The 20732-nt window shown below is 38.6% G+C and overlaps 1 protein-coding gene across 4 annotated transcripts in view; it reads left to right on the top strand.

Moving 5' to 3' along the window:
* The window catches only part of TANGO2 (transport and golgi organization 2 homolog), a 79957-nt gene extending 65021 nt beyond the window's left edge, over positions 1 to 14936 (top strand). For all 4 annotated transcript variants that reach the window (XM_024197101.2, XM_024197100.2, XM_024197098.2 and 1 more), the window contains 4 exons: positions 4756 to 4826; positions 8327 to 8480; positions 10812 to 10916; positions 14029 to 14936. In XM_024197101.2, the coding sequence (XP_024052869.1) occupies positions 4756 to 4826; positions 8327 to 8480; positions 10812 to 10916; positions 14029 to 14149 (451 nt within the window). In that variant the 3' untranslated portion in view covers positions 14150 to 14936. The remainder of the gene's footprint in view (positions 1 to 4755; positions 4827 to 8326; positions 8481 to 10811; positions 10917 to 14028) is intronic.
* Positions 14937 to 20732: the final 5796 nt, after the last annotated feature.

Genomic DNA, 20732 nt, shown 5'->3' with positions numbered 1-20732 from the left:
AATCGACTCCCGCTGGATCGATCGCTGCCCGTGATCCAGTGGGTAATGTAGACAAGCCCTAAGTTACGTAATGTGTTTGTGAGTATAAAAGCCCTTTCTGGTATCTAATCTGTATTTCACCTTAGGCCTATTTCATCTCTCATAGTATGAACTGATTCCTACCCAGTTACTTATGGGGTCTACTTCCATTGAGGTGTTTATAAACCATAAGTCTATTTTCTTGCAGGTTTTTTAGGTTAAACATGTTAAGTTCTTAAAGACTTTCCTTTTAAAGCAATCCCTATATACGTCAAATTAATCTTGTAAGTCTGGACTCTTAACTCTTCAATATCATGTAGTATAAAATGTTCCAGATGAGACCTGACAATGGTCTCCCATGGGATAGAGCTAGTTATTTCATACTGGGACCATCACCATAGTAGAGGAATTCTCATTTTTCATGTCTCGGTGTTAGTTGGATCAAACCTTATATGAATGTATAGAAACTTCTGTAATATCAACAGTTTCAAAGTTGCTGTCAGTATTGAAGTCATTTGTAACAGGTAACAAAAGTAATTTATCTGATAATATGCTAGGACTTGAAGACTTAATAACTTACTACTAACATGTATTTAATATTTATATAACCGCAGCGCCCAGAAGCTCAGTGTGCTGGGTGCTGTCATGTCAATACAGTTGGACACAGTATTGAGCTCAATTTTAATTAACTTTCCTAGAGTTCAATTCTAGAGAAGCCTTATTAAGTTGGAAGTAGTTGCCATAACTGTTTGCTGTCAGGAAAATAAATGCTATTTGTATTATCTGTCAATAATGTAAGTGGAGAGGGAGTTCTGACTCCATCTGGTTTTGTCAGCAAATTTTGAATGTCTTCTGTTAGAATTGTAATTTAAAAGCCTAGTGTTTCGTTACTTAATGAAATCCATATATTAAAAGGAAAATCTCTAAGTTAGAGACAATATTGCGGATGGCCACAACATTTAAATTTGCTATAACCCGAGAAAGTTCTCTGTTCCTAATAGCCAGGGAAACCATTCTGTAGCCACTCTCATGTAGAATAACGGCAGATTCAAACTTTAGATTTGGGGTTTTTTGGTCATGTCAATATTGCAAAATTAACCTTGTATAAGATGGGCTGTGTCTACGTTAGGGTTCTTAAATTTCAATGACGTTTTTGCTACTGTTGTCTAGACCTGTTCTAAGCAGGGTTAGGTGACAGTGGTAAAAACATAGGAGCCCTGTCTATACTAAGGATCGTTATTACTATTATTAATGGAGCTGCATCGGTGGTTGTGACCAGATTAAGACAATCTGAAAACCTAAGCACACCACAAATGTGGGGGGACACTGTGTCCTCATTGCTCCCTGGGTGGCAAGAGTCATTCACGCAAACTACCATCTGGGCTGGTGGTGGCCCTGTCTACCTCATTTTGGGCAGGGTAGGCCTCTCCACACCATAGATTGTTTCTATTTAGGTGGGCCAGAATCTGTCCAAGAGAAAAGGACTCCGCCCTTATCCAAGTTAGCAGAGGACTTGGAGTGGTAGTAGGGGCCCTACTGACACATGAAGAGTGGTGGTAGAGAGCCCTCTTTCTATAGTTTTCTGCTGAAGTGGTGTTGCTGGAGAGTGTAGGGAGGACAGAGCAAATTTGAGTTTACCCATTAAGATGAATGGCAGTAATTTATGCTTCTCTACAGACTTAGGGAGTCATTACTGCTTTGGTTTACTCTCCACATTTTTAAGGTTTTCCTTCACAGCCATGTGGGCTAGAAAGAGTTTTCTTTTTTAAATGAAAGCTAAGGTTCTGAAGTAATCATGTGACTCCAGGAACTGTGCTTTAATCCAACCAATGGTAGTGAAATGATGGGAGACTACCCAGAAATGTCTAGTACACTTGAGTCTATGGTTATGGCAAAGTCAAGTTATAAAATCACTTATTCTTCCCTGTATGGACAGAAAAAAACCACACTGGAGTGATGATTTAACTCCTGGTAGATACACAAACTTAGGATTTATCTATACACAGAAATTTACCAAAATAGCTATTCCAGAATAAGAGTGTTCACATGAACTAATTATTTTGCAATTTTTTGCAATAGCTATTTTAGTAAATTTCAAATTGTAAACAAGCCCTAATGCATGATTCCCTAAACTAAAGCATAGTTCCCTAATATGGTTCAAGCATGTTTTCTGTCCATAAAAGTAAGGAAAAAGAACTGCTGTGGGATGGTCCAACTTCAGATATCCTCCCACTAAACAAATGGCTCTGTAAGCAGGGAATAAGTTGTGAAAACAGCTATGTTAATTTATAAATGGAAAAATGTGAAGTTTGAATTTAAATGGAAAAATACAGAAACTTCACTCTGGCACATTTTACAAGCAATGCATTCATTAATCTTTTCTAGCATTTTTCATGCAAAGTCCTTATGCACAGCACGGGTGCAGTTTAAGTGGCAACAGCACTTCCCCAGGGGTGAGGGAGTGATCAATCGACAGTGCTCTGCTGAGGCTCCCAGTTGTCATGTCTTTGCGTTGTGGACATCTGTCTGTAGAGAACTGGAGTGATCCCCAAACAGCCATGAGATTATATCAACTCTTTTCCTATCAACCTGGGCTGGTTTTGAACTGGCATCTTAATGTTGAAAAGAAAAATGCTGATTCTTCTTCTTCATATGACTGCTGTAAATGTAGAGCAACAACTATAATTTTACATTTAGATTTAGATTAAGCCAGATAATTTTGTCTAGAGTAGCCGAGTGTATTGCTGTGATGCCTCCTTCGTATTTGTGAATTGAGCATTGATTTGATATATGTTCCATGGTTCATTCTTGGATACCGCAGTTGCACACTGGAGAGTATTTAATTTTCCATTTTTGCAGCAAGTATCTGCATCTGGCATGGTTTATGCAGATACAGTTTAGGGTTGCCCATGAACTTCATGGGAGATCAAAGCCAAGGATCGTCTGCATTGGGTCTTTCATAAGGTGTTTATTTGTGACTTCTTGTGCATTCCATTTGGCTTTTCAAGCTTCATCAGGGTTGTAGTTTCATTGTTGAAGGTTAAATGCATGGGTCCAAAAAGGGCTTATGCGACTTCAGGCGGTGGTGAGGGACATTGTTAAGCTACTGGTGCCTGTCTTTTTACCTGATGGAAAAACAAGGAACTAGAAATGGTTCATCGGCTGTACTATACTGCCTCCTACTCATACAATATTCAATTTTGCTGAAAGTTCTTAATCCAAAAAGAGAACCTGTCTCAGAGGATAACGTTTCTGAGGTTTGTATATAATAAATTAAAGCCTCCAGTACAGTTGTAATTTATTTATTGGTGACTAGAGTAGTGCCTGTTTTCATGGTAAATAAGAAGTAAATCACTGGAGTGAAATACAGCTTGATATGATCTCATAGCTGTGTCCAGGCCAATAAACTGATAGCAGTTTGAGGAATTGCCTTTACATGTCAGCAGAAGGAACGAAGGATGGTGAGAGTGAACAATCTAATGGCAGTTTATGATCTTTTTTCCTTCCCTTCCCCATAAGAGATAAATATCTTGAAAATTGATTACTTGCCTGATTTCCTTGTCACTTGACTTGAATTTGACATGCTTCCAACATCTGCTCGGCTATTTAAAAACTCAGATTTGTTCAGGCAGACCCGAATTCTATATAAATATGCTGATCTCAGCCCTGCCAAGCAAAAGAGTTCTCATTAGCTATGTTGTAGGACTGCCCTGAAAAGTTCTAGTCTGGACATTATTTCATGATGTCTACTAAACTGTGCATCCAGTGATATTAAAAATAGAGAGAGTTCACACGGCCAGTAGCTGCACTTCATTGAAAGGAGCCTGCAGCTGCATTTCTCTTTTAAGAGACAAATATTATGTCCTATCATATTTCTAATGAGGGGGTATAAAAATGACTTGTCAAATGGCCCACAGTGACCTGCTTTCTAGAACAAACTGGAGATTTAAATGAAATTATAGAAAAGTGCTGCTGTTTGCCTCAATGGATTGTTCTTTTGAAGTCAGGCAGCCAGGAAACAAACAAAACACTTATCAAGTAATGGAATCTTTACTTTCAGGAGTCTGATTTGTCTTGCGTACCCCAAGTTTCACCTCTCTTAAAAACTACTTGCTTACAAAATCAGACAAAAATACAAAAGTGTCACAGCACACTATTACTGAAAAAGTGCTTACTTTCTAGGTTTTACCATATAATTATAAAAATAAATCAATTGGAATATAAATATTGTACTTGCATTTCAGTGTATAGAATATAGAGCAGTATAAACAAGTCATTGTATGAAATTTTAGTTTGTACTGACTTTGTTAGTGCTCTTTATGTAACCTATTGTAAAACTAGACAAATATCTAGCTGAGTTGATGTATCCAGTGGAAGACCTTTGAGAACCTCCAGGGGTATGGAGGTTGAGGACCACTGATTTAGAACATACACACTGCTCACTAAGCCAAGTTACAAAGCATCCTGTGCAATATTTTTGTAGTTTTTATTAGCTTTTTTACAATGACTTTTAAAAGTGAGATTGATGCGAGTATTTCACATCTGATTGTAAAAGGAAGGAGGGTGATTATAACTAATCAGCTGATCTCTGAGCTGTATAGCCAGATAGCAGTAATAGGGAAAATGTCTTGCTGTGTTGAAGGTTGCAGGAAATTAGAACTTAATCAAATATATGAGTTGTCACTTCGCAAGGAGAAAAATTTATTATTTATTTTTATTTTATTTTTATTTTTTTAGCACCACCAAGGGAGATGTAATTTGCTACTACGGAAACAAAGGAGAACCAGAACCTATCTTCCTAAATGCTGGTGGGTTTCTTTTATAAAGTTGTGACTATTATTGTTGCCCTTTTTTAAAAAGTGCAATGTGTGTTTATTTGCTCTAAGTTTTTAGTTATAAGGAGGAAAAATCAGAGAGGATAATACATATTTAAGTAATTGCATTTTTTAAGGCACATTCTATGTTTTAAAATTTTTATTTTAAATCCTTTTTGTGAAAACTCATAAATGAAGCATTAGTTAATAAAAAGTTCATGCTATGGCCCAGTCCTACGATTTTTTCTATGCAGGTGGATCCCCACTGCAGTCAGTGGGGCTATTTCCCATGCTGATATCACTGCAGAACTGAGGCCTGTGTCTTTACGGGTGATATTTTCAAAAGCACTCAGCTTTGACTTCTCATAGAAATCAATGGTAATACTCCCACTGACATAATTAGAAGCAGAGTTTCTCCTATTGACATCAGCTATCATCTCTCACTTACTATCAAGATGTTGACCCATGCCTACAATTGGCCTACGATGCCAGCCTGCATTGCCCACTTGTTAAATTTCGAACAAGCTGCTATTTGCATTTGGGAGGAATGAGTGCCCCAATCTACAAAATCATTATCCCCCTAAATCTCTTCTGTGCCGCGATGCCTACAAAAAAACTTGACAATGATTAGGCTGCTGGTGTGCTGAGACCACTGCATATCATGCTGAACAACAGTGTCTCATTGTTTCTTTGAAGTCCCCACTTGGCCTGTCCGTCTCCATCTCTTTGTTTTATAATTAGATTGTAAGCTCTTTGGGGCAGGCACTGTCTTTTTGTTCTGTGTTCGTACAGCGCCTAGCACAATGTGGCCCTAGGTCATGACTAGGACTTCAAGGCCCTACAAGTACTAAGTAACAGTATGTTAGGAAAATGCAGAGCACTTTTGAAAAATCTTACCTTTTGTATAGTACCTTCAAAATTAACTCTCTAATTGCTAATTCTCACATTTACCCTCCATTTTCTTTTCTTTTCTTTTCTTTTCTTTTCTTTTCTTTTCTTTTCTTTTCTTTTCTTTTCTTCAATTTGGCATATGTTGTCATAACAATTATGTCATAAATAACATTTATTTTTATTTGAATCCTTAGATTTGCTGACAGAAAGAACATGTACTCATACTTGCATGAGTAAACATTACAAAACATGAATCCAAAATTCCCACACCAAAAGGCTGAATTTTTTTTTTGAAGGGTCAAAAATAAATAAAACATTCTGAACAATGTAGCTTTTAAGAACAGTTTACTCTGTGTTTTATTTAATGCTGATGGCATCTTTATTTTGCCTTTCATAAGGTTAATGGGATACTCTCAGTCAGCAAATAGTTAAAATGGGAATTATAACTCCTTTAAAACACATCCTCTTGAACAGCAACAAAAAGGGCTGATAATTCCTAAACCTTTTAAATAAAGATTTGTACAAACAAATTTGCTGGCAACCTGCTTGCCCATATATCTTTCACGCTGCATGACCACCATCTAGTTTGACACAGTTCAGAATGTTTGGCATGCTCTGCACAAGAGGAACCCAGAACCAGATTAACAAAACTGTTGCAGGCCAGGATTTAGAAAAGCATCTGCCATGCCTGCCTTTGCTATACGTCAAGCCCCTGCCTTCAGGAGCACAAAATTTAATCATTAATCATAGTAAAAACCATCAGGCAGGGTGGCAGTCGTGCTGTTTGGGGAGAGAACTGGAGGTCTTAGTCCTGGAGCACATGGATATTATGTGTAGTGTGGAGGTGATATGGTCTCCGGTGACTGCTTTTGTTGCATTCTGTGTAATCCCTCTGTGCCAATTTCTGGCATGCTCTTCCAGATGAAAGCATAACTGTCACAGTGGCAGCTGTTGACAGGGAAAAGTTAGCGTGTAGAAAGAAAGCAACCCAGGATGATAGCCTGGGTAAAATGTATATATAATCTCTTCCATTTCGTTGATAATCCGCTTCAGAATCTGGGGTAACCTGCCAGTAACAAAGTGGGGACTTGACATTTTAATAGACTGTCTTTTGTGTGTGTGTGTTAATACTGTTCTGAAAGACTAGCAACTTTTATTCATGTTGCGGTTTAAAAAATAATTGCATTACAAAAACCAGGTATCTGCAGAATGTAGCAGAGCTATTCCTGATCTCCACGTATCAACAAAGAATTCATTCTCGGTAGATCTGGCCTCCTAAGGGAGAGCTGAATTTGGGAGGATCTTTACATTGTTCAGCCAGTGCTTAGTCTCTTGGATTGTTGCCAGGAAATGTAGGGCACCATTGAGGAGAAACTTCCCTGCTGTCATCAGTGAGTGCAGTATTATTCAAGAGTCATATCAGAGAGAAAAGTGAATTATGTGATTAAAAGGAATAAACTGGATAGACTAGATTGCAAAATGTACTAAGTAATTCTAAAGATACCTTGCCATAAATTACCAAACCAGAGGTTTATAGTAATTGCTGCAGATGAGGATTAGAATAAAACTGAGAAACAAATAAAATCACTTCATTTCATAACCATACCCTAATGTGTGCTAGGAGAGCTCCAATCTCCTGCCTAGTACCAGGACATACGTTTTATAGCATATCTAATTATAAAGATTAGCTAGGGAATCATTTGAATGAGATTAAAAGTGATGAAATCTGTACGAGATAACTGTAAATCACCAGAAAATCCTTTCTAAAGTTCTGTTCTCCTGAAAATGTACTAGCAGCTATAGAGATAGAATGCTGCTGGAAGTGATCCATAGGGATTGTACTGTGAATGCATGAGACTTTTTAAATCTAAAACAGTTAACATATAGCCTCTTGTTAATGATTCTTTGTACCATTTATTTGATGGAGTTCAAAGCTGGAAGTATTGTTGGTTTTATTTTTGTGAAGTAACTGCAGTGTCACAGTTATGAGGGTTGGTTTTTTTTTTTTTTTTTCCTTTCAAATTTAGGTTATATAGTCAAAGTCTTCCTCCTGAAAAAATCTTTTCTGGAAATTGCACCTGATTTCACATCTCAACCTACATTTCATTAATAGCTGTGGCAAAATCCTGTGATTCAGTTAATATTTAGTACCCTTAGTGTGATGATCCATAGCTTTTTTTCAGTAAAACTGCCAGACTAAAATTTTATGTTCCAAAACAAAGAGAAATAGTTTTTTTTATGAAGAGTTAAGCATCTGGAAATGAGACTTTACATTAACTGATTATTTTTTTATTAGAATGCTACGTTTCTCTTTCCCACATGGGTTAATACCTTCTACGGTATTAGAGGCAGAAATGGTGGGAGGGCAGGTGGGAATGGAGTAAGTGCTAAAGATAAGCAAATTTTCCTGAGAAAAGATGACAAAAGGTCTATAAGTTTTGCTTGATTTATTTTCTCCTTCAAACCCTGAATGATGAGGCAATGTTATATTTTTGGCTGTGTTGCATATATGTTAACTTTTTCACCCCAGAGAAATGCTTAACACAAACATTTTCTCACCTGCCCCCAAGTTTTTATTATTATTTATTAATTTCAATATTCAGGAATCTATGGATTGAGTAATTCTCTGTTGGATACACCATGGAAGAAACTTGAGTATGGAAAGCAGCTTTTCACAGAGGTGATCAAGCAAAGTCAGGACCTTGCCAAAGAAGACCTGGTGCAGGAGCTCATTAAAGTGCTGAATAATCAAGACCCGTAAGAACATAACCCACATTTTACTTAACATGAAGTACAAACATTTTAAAACTCACCTACAAAAGCTGTATTAAAGTAATGCTAAAGCTTCAGCTTATATTTAACCAAAGCCAAGTAAAAGTAAAATAATATACTTCCCTTCCCCCTTGGAACAAATTTCAGCCCTACTGATTTGATTTTGTGTGAGTTGAAGGCAGATACAGACTTGCATGACATTATCACTGCAAAAGTAGCATTAGTGTGGATCTGTATTCTGACTTATCAGTACCTTATTCCTTAAAGATTACTCCTGCCAGGGCAGGAGTAGAGTGTGCAATATATAGAAAGGATAAGTTATGATAAACTAAAACATGCTTACCATAACTCCTGATCTCAGACGTTGCCCTAGCTCAAGCCACAGGTTTGGGATGGCTCAGGTCAGGGGTCAGTAGTGACACTGTTTAGCTGCCTCTCTTGACACACATGTAGTAAATACAGCCTGATTTTGGCCCATAGATACAATATGTGAGTTTGAATAAAACACTAGTCCAAGCCCTTCGATAGGACCATAGCAGTTATCTTACATAAACACCTACCTCCACTTGCATAACGTGCATTTTCTTGAATGCAGACTTGAAGTTCTCTGTCTTTTGTCAGCTTAATCTGGTTTAAAACAAAACTTAAGTATGTTTGTGTGGTATTTTCAAAGCTTCAAAAGAAATGAAAAATTTCTCATGACAAGATGAGGGCTTTAGAAAACTGAACTGATTTTAAGTTGTGCATCTGTTCCACTATTTTTACTATGCATTCGATATTACAAATGAAAAACACTGATGTGCTTAAAAAAACTTGCTGTGCTGTACTGTTAATTTAGAAAAAAAAAAGAGTCCTTGTGGCACCTTAGAGACTAACAAATTTATTGGGGCAATTTAGCAGTAAGACAGCCAACCTGTAGGGTACTGCACAACTCAAATGCACATGCACCCAAGATCTTGCAGTTGTGCTAATAGACATCAAGAGTATCACTTTGGTTCCAAAAGGGGAGTGTCTTAAAGGTAACTTTAAAGTTCAAAACTTTAAAATAAATGGCTGAGATTTTTTCAAAGCAGCCAATAGGAATTAAGAACTAAAGATATCTTTCATATGAAATATTTGGCACTTCATAAGCATTAATTCTGTGAGCTATCTAATAGGTTTATTGGATGAGATTTAATTCCCACAACAAGCCCACCTCAGGATCTCTTCTCCTGTTGGTATCATGCATGATATCCTTTTAGTGACTCCCTCTCTCCCATTTGTGTAAACAGTCTGACTTTGTGCTATTTTCCCCAAAGAAAACTAGTGTGATCTGAGACACTGTGCTTCAATAGCAGTAACTAAAGTCATGTCAAACTGCATCATCTCTTTCTGGAGCAGGAAAAACTCTAGAAAAACAGCACTGAATCACAGTCTCCTTCCACTCTCTTCTTTGGCGCTCCGAGTGCCTAACTGGCTGCTGAACTTAGTCTCATTTTGATAGACACTGACACAAGCTGGCCTATGGTAGGAGGCAGAAACTTGAGCAGTGATGGGGATGGAAGAGGCAGAGAACCACACACAGCGATAGGGTGCAGCAAATAGCATTTTAAATTTGTCTTTACAGATTTCAATTTGATTTGTCAGTCATTGACATCATGAGCTATATATGGAAGGCAGAAAATCTGGGTATTATTCCCAGCTCTGCTATGGACTCTGTGACCTTGGACTCTTTCTCTGTAGGGTGTTGAGGTTTCATTAATTACAGTTTACAGATCTCAATACCACCTTCCCATCGCAATACACTTTACCATGGCAAACTTGTTTACTTTGGAAATTTATTAAGCATTGTGCAATATAATTTTCCATTTCCTCCAAATGTTTCTTGGAAGTTGCAGACAGGTTTCTGTCCAAAACAAAAGAAATCTCCATGAGTCCATCTTGAATAATACTTGTTTTTTACACTTTGTATTTTAAATTACTTGACAATAAAAGGGGTATTCTTTTATTTCAGGAGACACTACAAATACAGAAAGGAAGGAATAGCAATGAAAGAAAAAAGACTGTGAACAATCATTAAAAATATTTAATAAATAGAAAGCTGATGAAATGAAAGGTTAAGACCTTGAGAAATTTTCTCTTGGAAACAGCTGACAAACCTTTTTATCTTTGGTCCCTTCTTTTCATGTTTCTTTTCAAAAAATCACATTTTATTTTGACATTTTGCCTTTTCTTTATCATTATCATCAAGCTGTGTGTTGATTATAGTTAGTAAGTGTAGGAGGGTTTGTTTTGTATTAATACTGGGTAAGAGTAATAGCGCTATTTATTTTTCAGTCAGCTACCAGATCCCGCGTTGGAGGATCAAGGAAAGGAGCATGTGCAACATGTACTGAACGAATATGCAGCTTTGTGTGTTCGTTGCCCGGGATATGGAACAAGGTAAAATAAATACTTCAAGGCAAAATAAGACAACTATTGTATCAAGACATATATCTAAAGTCAAATGCTGCCATAAAATTTAACATTCTGGACCATAAAGTGGGTTTGTTCAGTGAATTTAATATCTATGCATAAGTTTAATCACTTGTAATCCATAGATTATCTTCTTCTATTGTCATCTTCCTTAGCTTTGTGTCTCAGACATTGCTTGAAATGCCTATCAGTACCTGCTTTACAATTTGTCACACTTACTAATGATGCTAGCTATAACTTCCTTAAAGTTAAGTAGCTTTACCCTTTCAAAAATATTTTTTTTTTTACTATCACACCTCTTCCTGTTCAGAACACCAGCTTCAGAAAGTTTGGGGGTTTTTTTCAGTTTGGTGGCTGAACCAAAAAAAAATTGGGGGAGCTTGTTTCAGATGGACCCAAAACAGAATTTTTTTTTATGTTTCTTACCTAAATGAATCATTTAACCAAAAAAAAATTCATTTTTGGTTTTATTTTGATTTTGGGTATTTTTACCATTTTTTGTTTAAATCTAGTTAAATTTGGAAAAGAAACATCGTTTCAAAACCAAGTCAAAATATTAATTTTGACAATGTTGAAACAAAGCATTTCGACTCTCTTTTTGGGGAAAAAATTATATACTTTCAGCTGAAAGCAATTGCTGACTTCAACCTGAATTTGCGAGTAATTTCGGTCAACCCAGAACTCCATTTTTTGGCAAGTAAACTAGTGACCTGAAAGATTTTACCCTGCTCTACTTATCTCAGCTTTGCCTATTGCTGCTCTGCTCAGCTCCATGAGCCAGCATATCAGCAAAGTGACAGATCTGCTAGCAAGTGATGAGTTATATTGGACATCAGAAAGTATTAGTACATTATACTGATCCGCCTCAACTTCTGATTCCAAACATGAAGTAAACATAGCGCTGTATGGAAGAATATAACCCTTTTTATTTGTCTCTTCTACCAAAGTAAGTGGAGAAATAGATTTGATTCTAAAATAAAAATTTATATTGTATGCCTAACTATATTAGGGATTTATTGTAGTCCAATCACTATAATAGCTAGGTGCCATATTCACAGATTAAGAATTATGATCAGCAGAATCCTGGTCTCCTCCATCTTCTCCTAATTTGTGCTTGCTTTCTTAAGTGAGGTATTTTCACTTTCTCTCTCCAGGAAGAAAGCAGTAAACATTGTGAATCAGTTATTGTTATGAGAAGGCTTGCACGATATGTATCTTGCACCCTAACCTGAAGATGGCAAGATTATGGCTCAGCCGATTCCTGGAGGCAGAGAATTCCTCAGCTAAGGGTCTGCCAGGGAGAATAAACTGGCTTCCCCACAGTCACTGGCTCAGTCAGTCATGGCATTTCCATTGCTCTAGCTGTCTTAGTGAATAAATGAGTGAGAGGTAGTCTCTGAAATGGCTGGTCCTCGTTTCCTTGGGGGGGTTAAAAAATAACATCAGAACCTTTAAACAGATTTGGAGAGAACTGACTGAGAAGCCATTGCAAAATGCAGAGCACTGCTTTGATGTGTAATAAAATACATGCAGAAACATGACCAGTTTATTTATGTACTGGGCACTAAAGTCCTGAAGGAATAATGGAGGGAAATACTTGTTTTTGTGTTTCACTGGTTGTACTCTGCCAATTTTAGGGAAAGGAGAAATGGCATTGGATGTTCATGGACTAAATATTTAGACATAGTTTTGACCTATTCCCAATACATTAGTCACTTTAGTTCACCATGCCAGGTCTAGTATTTCCCAACTCTCAGCATAGGGCAACTTAAATCCTCAAACTTGCTGGCTTAATTATCCCAGAAACTCAGAGTTGTCTTGCGTGAAAATATCAGATGCATTTTCATCTTTGTTGGAATTACTATTCACATATGTTGAGAAGTTGCTGCTGACAAAGTGCATGACCATTGCAGTATCTCAACACATCACTAGCCTTAGGAGAGAACACATGGAGTCACACCGTTCACAATTAATGGTTCTGGAATAAACCCCCAATATACGACAGAATAGGAAGAGTGTGGCAAACATGTAATGATATGTAAGCAGAACTAGTCTAAACTATTTTTTACCATTGCTGTTTCTTTAGTTAGGGCTTCAGTTCTAATTAATACTGCACAGGTCCTCTCATCCAGCAGTCTCCAAGCTCTTCATAAACATTAGGCCTCACAACATCCCATTCAGGCAGTTGTACCCATTTTGCAGATGGGTGAGCAGGGGTGATTTGACCCACGCCACAGAATTAGTGGTAGCATTAGGTATGGAACTCAGAAGTGTGGACTGCCAATCCTTTGAGTTAATTGGTAGACTAAATTGCCTGTGTGAAAATGCAGTTAATGTAAAACAGAGGTCAACTTGGGTTTGAAATAAGGGACAGTTGACCAGTACATAGGTGTTCCTGAACATCTGTGATTTATGGCTGTACTATTTAGTGCTGTTAATCAAGGCTAAAGTGGACTGCAAGTTCTCACGCCTTCACACACCAAGCCTGATTTTTTTGCTGTGTAAATCAGAAGTAGTTGCACTGAAATCAGTGGAGTTACACATAGCAGTTTTACATCTGTATGTGAGCAGACTTGCATCTCAATGTTCAGAAATTGCTCTTTGGAGATATTGTGCTCCTCAGGAGAGAAACAGAGAGGTTCTTTGTATGACCTTGTGTCCTCAGATGGTGATTAGTGGTATTCTGGGCTGGTGAGTAATAAGGCTGAGGAGATTTGTAAAATTTATTTTCAGGCTAGAACTGACTTGAACATATTCAGCAATTAAAAAGCTTATCATTAGTCTTCTCTGCTCTTTATTCTTCTTATCCATCAGCCTAAAGCTTTGTGTGGTTGTTACCTTAATAAGTGCAGCAGTGAAGCAAGATAGTACAGAGTTTGATTCAGTGGAATGTGGTGGGGGGAACCCAAGTTAATCCTTCTTCAAATCTGAGTTTTTATTGGCGTTTTTCAGACCTATTTCTATGTGATGCTATTGTGGTCAAGCGAAATTAATGGAAAATTTAGATTAAAGTTTTATTGTGCAAATGGTTAGACAAAAATGAAGTTTAAAATTTTTTTCTTCCCTTATTTTCTTTCAGGACTAACACAGTCATTCTCATTGATGCAGAAGGACATGTTACTTTCACAGAGCGCACCATGCTCAATGCAGATATCAACCAATGGAAAACAAGCACCTATCAATTCAAACTGGAAACTTAACAACTTTCCATTTGAATGGATCATGAGAAAAGAAACAAGAGAACAAGCCATTGAACTCCACTGAAGGCTTTGTACCAGCCTCCAGCACCCAGAGATGGAAAGGAAAAGCTTATTAAATCCATAGCATACCCTAGCAACTACCAAAACCTTTTGCACAAAACCAAGGAAAGAAAGCCTTTACAGTAAAATTTTGGCTGGATTAAAAATGTGTTGCTTTTTGTGCAAGTCTTTGTTTTAAGTTTAAAGGGACACAGTTTATTTTCTAGGCATGATTTTTAAACTATGTTGTTAATGTATAGGGGATTGGTCCTGCAAGGTATTGAGTGTTTCTTACGAGGTGCTAAGTGCCCTGAGCTCCTTTTGATTTGATTTCAATCAGAGCTGAAGGTATGCAGCACTTTGGAAGATCAAGTCCTACCTTATTAAAGTTCAAAGATTTTTTTCAGAATCTAACTTAAACCTTCAGAATCAATCGTGATAACTTTTCGCATTTCACTCAGCTTGGACAAAGACAAACTAGTCAGATACACGTTTATTTATGGTTGATTTCTAGTCACTTTGTGAACTGGCACAACTATGTCATGTGACTTCTGGAAATGATCCCTGGGAATGGTGGTTATGTGAATTATAAAAAAAAAATTCCATTGGAATTTTACAAAAAGAAACATTTCTACTGATCTTAGACCATAAAGTTTTTAGAAAATCTGTCCCTGCCTTTTCAACATATGCTTGTAGGGCAGGGGTGGGCAAACTTTTTGGCCCGAGGGCCACATCGGGGTTGCGCAACTGTATGGAGGGCCGGGTAGGGAAGGCTGTGCCTCCCCATACAGCCTGGCCCCTGCCCCCTATCCGCCCCCTCCCACTTCCCGGCCCTGACTGCCCCCCTCAGAACTGCTAACTCATCCAACCCCCCCCCTTATCCCCTAACCGCCCCCTCCCGGGATCCCCGCCACCTATCCAACCCCCCTGTCCCCTGACTGCCCCGACCCCTATCCACACCCCCACCCCCTGGCAGCCCCCCACGGGACTCCCACCCCCTATCCAACCACCCTCTGCTCCTCATCCCCTGACCACCCCCTGCCCCTAACTGCCCCCTGGCATCCCACACCCTTATCCAACTCTCCCTGTCCTTTGACTGCCCTCCCGACCCCTATCCACATCCCCCGCCCCCTAACAGGCCCCCCGGGTCTCTCACTCCCTGTTCCCCATCCCCTGATCGCCCCCCCAGAACCTCCGCCCCATCAAACCGCCCTCTCCTCCCTGATTGCCCCCCCAGGATCCCCCGCTCCCTTACCCAGCCCCCCTACCCCCTTACCAGCCGCAGGAGCTCGCAGCCGTGACACCTGGCCAGAGCCAGCTGCGCTCCCCACGCTGCCCAGTGGCAGCAGCAGGTCAGAGCACAGCCCACGTGGCTGAGGGGGAGGGGCCGGGGACTTGGCTCCCCGGCCAGGAGCTATGGGGCCGGGCTGGATGTGGCCCGCAGGCCGTAGTTTGCCCACGTCTGTTGTAGGGTTTTTTGATCATGGATGTGGGCATCGGTGAATGTATGTTATATTTGCAGAATTGGTTGTTTTAGTGTAATATAACAATTTTTCAGACATATACAATGGTGTTCTGCATAGGGAAAAGGGTTGTTATTCTTCACGTCTATTTTCCCTTAAGTAGTACAGTGTTGAGTAAAGTGATTTATCTTGTACTGTCTTTCTCATTTGTATCCAACACTTGTGTCTGATGAGGGAATGAAACTGAAGTTTGGTCTGTGCTCTTTAATCTCTTGCTGAGAAGAGATTAAAGCATCATGGAGTGTGATGGGCTCCATCTCTGAAGTGAAAGGATCAGCTGCTCTGTATTGTGGCACCTTGTTGCCTGCAGTCTAACCAGCAATGTAGGCCTTTTTTTTTTTTTTTTTCCTTCTAGACTGATAACTAGTAAGATATGTTTGCAAACAAAAAGTGAACTATATGAAGTTTATACTTATGCTTTTTTGTAAGCTTTGGTTTTAGCTATATTTCTTTACCGGTCTAATGTGTTAAAAGCTGGGAGTGATTGCTGATATTTTATGGTAGAATACAATATTTGTTACATGGTGACATTATTACAATATTATAGTGCTGGAAAAAAATCAGGTGTTAAAATATACTTCCCATGTTCCTATAAGCTGTAAATTATGAAGCTGGTTATTTAAATGTATGTTTTCTTTCCATTAGTCAGTGCCAATGGTGGGTGATGGAGAGAATCTCTCTTGCTAATGTCAAAGTATTTTAAAATCCTAGATTATTTTGCTGCCGTTATGGTTGTACTGTAACTTACTCCAAATGCCAAACCTTAAATACTGATTTGACTCCTGCCCCCCCCTTCATTGAGCGTGTTCTTTACTGTGATGTTCCGAGAATTGTAGAAAGGATTTTAATATAGCAGTATTTTCCTATATTGCTCACACAGAGGTTCAGTTGTTTTCTCTACTCAGGGCCTATATTTTGTATTGAAATGCTTAGAAGAAACTGAGGCCTCTTAGGGTGTAGTCTGTGGTGTGAGTGGAAACCAGATTTCTCACTGGGGTTATAATAGGGTTGCAAAAGGCCATTTCCAGGGTAATGACTGTCTGGAAAGCAGTATTCTTATTAGTTATTTCCCTCCCATGATCATTTTAGATAAGAATTTTGCCTGTTTAAATATTTCTAGTGGTACCAGGCTACACTCACATGCTTAATTGAGCATATGTTTAAGTGCTTTGCTGATCAGGGCCACACTGTGTAACAAATGCACAAGTGCACCTTCTGACAAATTTTAAGTACCGGACTGTTACCGCAGCTATCACAATCACAGTTACACCTGTTTGTGACTCATGCACCTGGCTGGTTGGCACTGAACTTCGTTTCAGTGTGGCGGACTCCCGGATTTCCTTCTCCTGAGCTGTGAGAGGAGTTTACTGTTTCTTTACATGGCTATTTATTCTATCAATTAAATTCATTGGGGTGGGTGTGTGTGTGTGTGTGTGTGTGTGTGTATAGTAATCTGCTGTACTTGCAAACATAATGAATCTAAACACAGAAGCAAAAATAGTCCATAATCAGGAATATATGGAATTACTTTATAATTTAAAATTAATGGTAAAAAATATCTCATTCAAACAGATTCTATAACCCAGCCAGTTGGTATTCCGTAGTGGCGAAGGATTCTGATTTAGTCCTGCCAGTGTTTGGTTGAGCCTTGAACCGCTAAGCTTTTGTCAATGTAGTACTAAAAAGCTGCTTTAAAATTTGAGATTGACAACTGGCAAGTGTGTATTTAACTTTTGTTATTACTAAAAGTATTTTAACTAATCATTCACAATCTATTTCTATATGTCAGAAACACTGCCAAAGTATGAATGGCTAAAATTTGACCTACATTTAAACTTGTTACCTACATAGAAAGTAGAAATATTTGCAATTGCTTTTCATCCTCAAAATGTTTTTATAGAATCATACACTTTAAGGTCAGAAGGGAAGATTATGATCATCTAGGCTGACCTCCTGCACAATGCAGGTCACAGAATCTCACCCACCCACTCCTGTATCAAACCTATGTCTGAGCCATTGAAGTCCTCAAATCATGGTTTAAAGACTTCAAGGTGCAGAGAATCTTCCAGCAAGTGACCCGTGCCCCATGCTGCAGAGGAAGGCAAAAAAACCCAAGGGCCTCTGCCAGTCTGCCCTGGAGGAAAATTCTTTCCCGACTCCAAATATGGCGACCAGCTAAACGCTGAACATGTGGGCAAGACTCACCAGCCAGACACCCAGGAAAGAATTCTCTGTAGTAACTCAGATCCCACCCCATCAAACATCCCATCACAGGCCATCGGACATATTTACCACTAATAGTCAAACACCAATTAATTGCCAAAATTAGGCTATCCCATTATACCATCCCCTCCATAAACTTATCAAGCTTAGTGTTGAAGCCAGATATGTCTTTTGTCCCCACTGCTCCCCTTGGAAGGCTGTTCCAGAACTTCACTCCTCTGATGGTTAGAAACCTTCATCTAATTTCAAGTCTAAACTTCCTGATGGCCAGTTTATATCCATTTGTTCTTGTGTCCACATTGGTACTGAACTTAAATAATTCCTCTCCTTCCCTGGTATTTATCCCTCTGATATATTTATAGAGAGCAATCATATCTCCCCTCAGCCTTCTTTTGGTTAGGCTAAACAAGCCAAGCATTTTGAGTCTCCTTTCATAAGACAGGTTTTCCATTCCTCAGATCAACCTAGTAGCCCTTCTCTGTACCTGTTCCAGTTTGAATTCATCCTTTTTAAACATGGGAGACCAGAACTGCACACAGTATTCCAGATGAGGTCTCACCAGTGCCTTGTATAACGGTACTAACACCTCCTTTTCTCTACTGGAAATACCTGGCCTGATGCATCCCAAGACTGCATTAGCTTTTTTCACAGCCATATCACATTGGTGGCTCATAGTCATCCTATGATCAGCCAATACTCCAGGGTCCTTCTCCTCCTCTGTTACTTCCAACTGATGCGTCCCCAGCTTATAACAATAATTCTTGTTATTAATCCCTAAATGCATGACCTTGCACTTTTCACTATTTAAATTTCATCCTATTACTATTACTCCAGTTTACAAGGTCATCCAGATCTTCCTGTATATCCCGGTCCTTCTCTGTATTGGCACTACCTCCCAGCTTTGTGTCATCCGCAAACTTTATTAGCACATGCCCACTTTTTGTGCCAAGGTCAGTAATAAAAAGATTAAATAAGATTGGTCCCAAAACTGATCCCTGAGGAACTCTACTAGTAACCTCCCTCCAGCCTGACAGTTCACCTTTCAGTACGACCCGTTGTGATCTCCCCTTTAACCAGTTCCTTATCCACCTTTCAATTTTCATGTTGATCCCCATCTTTTCCAATGTAGCTAATGATTCCCCATGTGGAACTGTATCAAATGCCTTACTGAAATCAAGGTAAATTAGATCCACTACAAGATCAGTGGTGTCCTTTGTGATGCACTTTGAGATCCTTCAGGATGAAAAACACTATAAAAATGCAGTAGGTTATTGCTGTTGTTATAAATCAACCTATGTTTTTACATCACACGTATCACTATGGTATCTCAAATATAAAAATACCTGTTGTCATGGCCAGCTTGTTAGTCATCCAGGTTGGGACCACTACTCCATGCCTATTGTTTGCTCTGAAAATAAACAAAAATTGGCTATTTGGGGCAGCAAAGGGTTTTACAAACATTAGTCTTCAGAACAGCCCTTGAGTTAGGTAAGTATTAAAGTGAAGTATTAACCGATTTTACAGATGAGGAAATTGAGACAGAGGTTTATCACCTTATCCAGAGGCAAATTGTCAGTGTTAGAGCTTGGGTTCGACCATAGGTGATCTTAACTCCCTTTCCTGCAATTTAAATCAATCTCTTGATGGCTGGGTTTTGGATTCATTCAATATATCCAGCTTCTAATTGCTGAGAGTTAAAATGAAAAAGACTATTGTTTTTGGGGGGACTCTACAAAATATGTAAAGTTCCTCTGCTGGCTTTATCATAGCAGTTAATACAGTGGACCCCAGCTTACTCTTGTTGAAGTTTATGGGAGTTTTGCCCTTGACTTCAGTGGAAACAGGATCAGGCCCTCTATTCCCAGAGCTGCACTGATACCAGGAATGGTACCAGAGCATGGAAATGTTCTGGTATAATTAATTGTATAAGCTGGTGTTCATTGCTAAGTGCTAATTTTAGTTGCATTCAATCACTGGAAAAAGTCAACTGTAAGCAAGTGACAAGACAAAATTGACAGAGAAGGCATTTTATTTTTATAAGGTATTTTAAAAAGAGGGAATATCAAATGTAAAACTACAAATTAGATTATTGGGTGACATGTTTTTTTAGGTTTCTTGCTGTGAAATTAATTTGTGTGGGGTATCTTTTTCAAGTCATAAGGTTACAGCAGCTTTTTCTCCTACCAAACAGTTTTTTCCACTTTGATGATGATAAGGATTTTTTAAATACTATTTATAATTCTTGATTCAATTTTTTGCCTTTTTTAAGCTATTTTAAATTTTGTCATTTGTATATCTGTATTCAAAGCCAGAGTCAGAATAAATTGTTTGGTGACCAAACCTTTGCCACCCTAATAAATTGTGTATGTGTTTTGTACGTGTGTGCACATGGGATGGGATAAAGAGACACTCTGATTAATAGGGAGTAGAAATAAAAGATAGATGTAGAATGACATCTCTTTCCAACAAGTTCATTTTTTTTTCTTTTAGGGTGCCTTTTTCAAAACTGCTCAGCATTGGCCTCGCAGTATGACCAAAAAGTTAACACATAACAGAATAGGGGGGAAGTTGTGGTCACGTACCAGTGTTCAGCTGCACAAGTTTGACACTTTTTCAGTAAATTTCTCTGGATTGTGGGAATAAATGCTCAAAATTAAATGCAAAATTCTCTGGGAAATGGGGCAGAAATTGCATATTGTGTTTGAGTAGATGAACGGATACAATAGAAGAGGAATGAACTGAGTGGCTTCCCCCACTTCAGCTCAGAGGCAGGCATATACACACATTGCTTTTCTGGT

Source organism: Terrapene carolina, unplaced genomic scaffold (assembly GCF_002925995.2).
Source record: "Terrapene carolina triunguis isolate 2854851 unplaced genomic scaffold, T_m_triunguis-2.0 Scaffold234, whole genome shotgun sequence".
NCBI classification, from domain to species: Eukaryota; Metazoa; Chordata; order Testudines; family Emydidae; genus Terrapene; species Terrapene triunguis.
The sequence above is the reverse complement of the archived record's forward strand: the minus strand, read 5'-3'. Positions and strand labels throughout refer to the sequence as shown.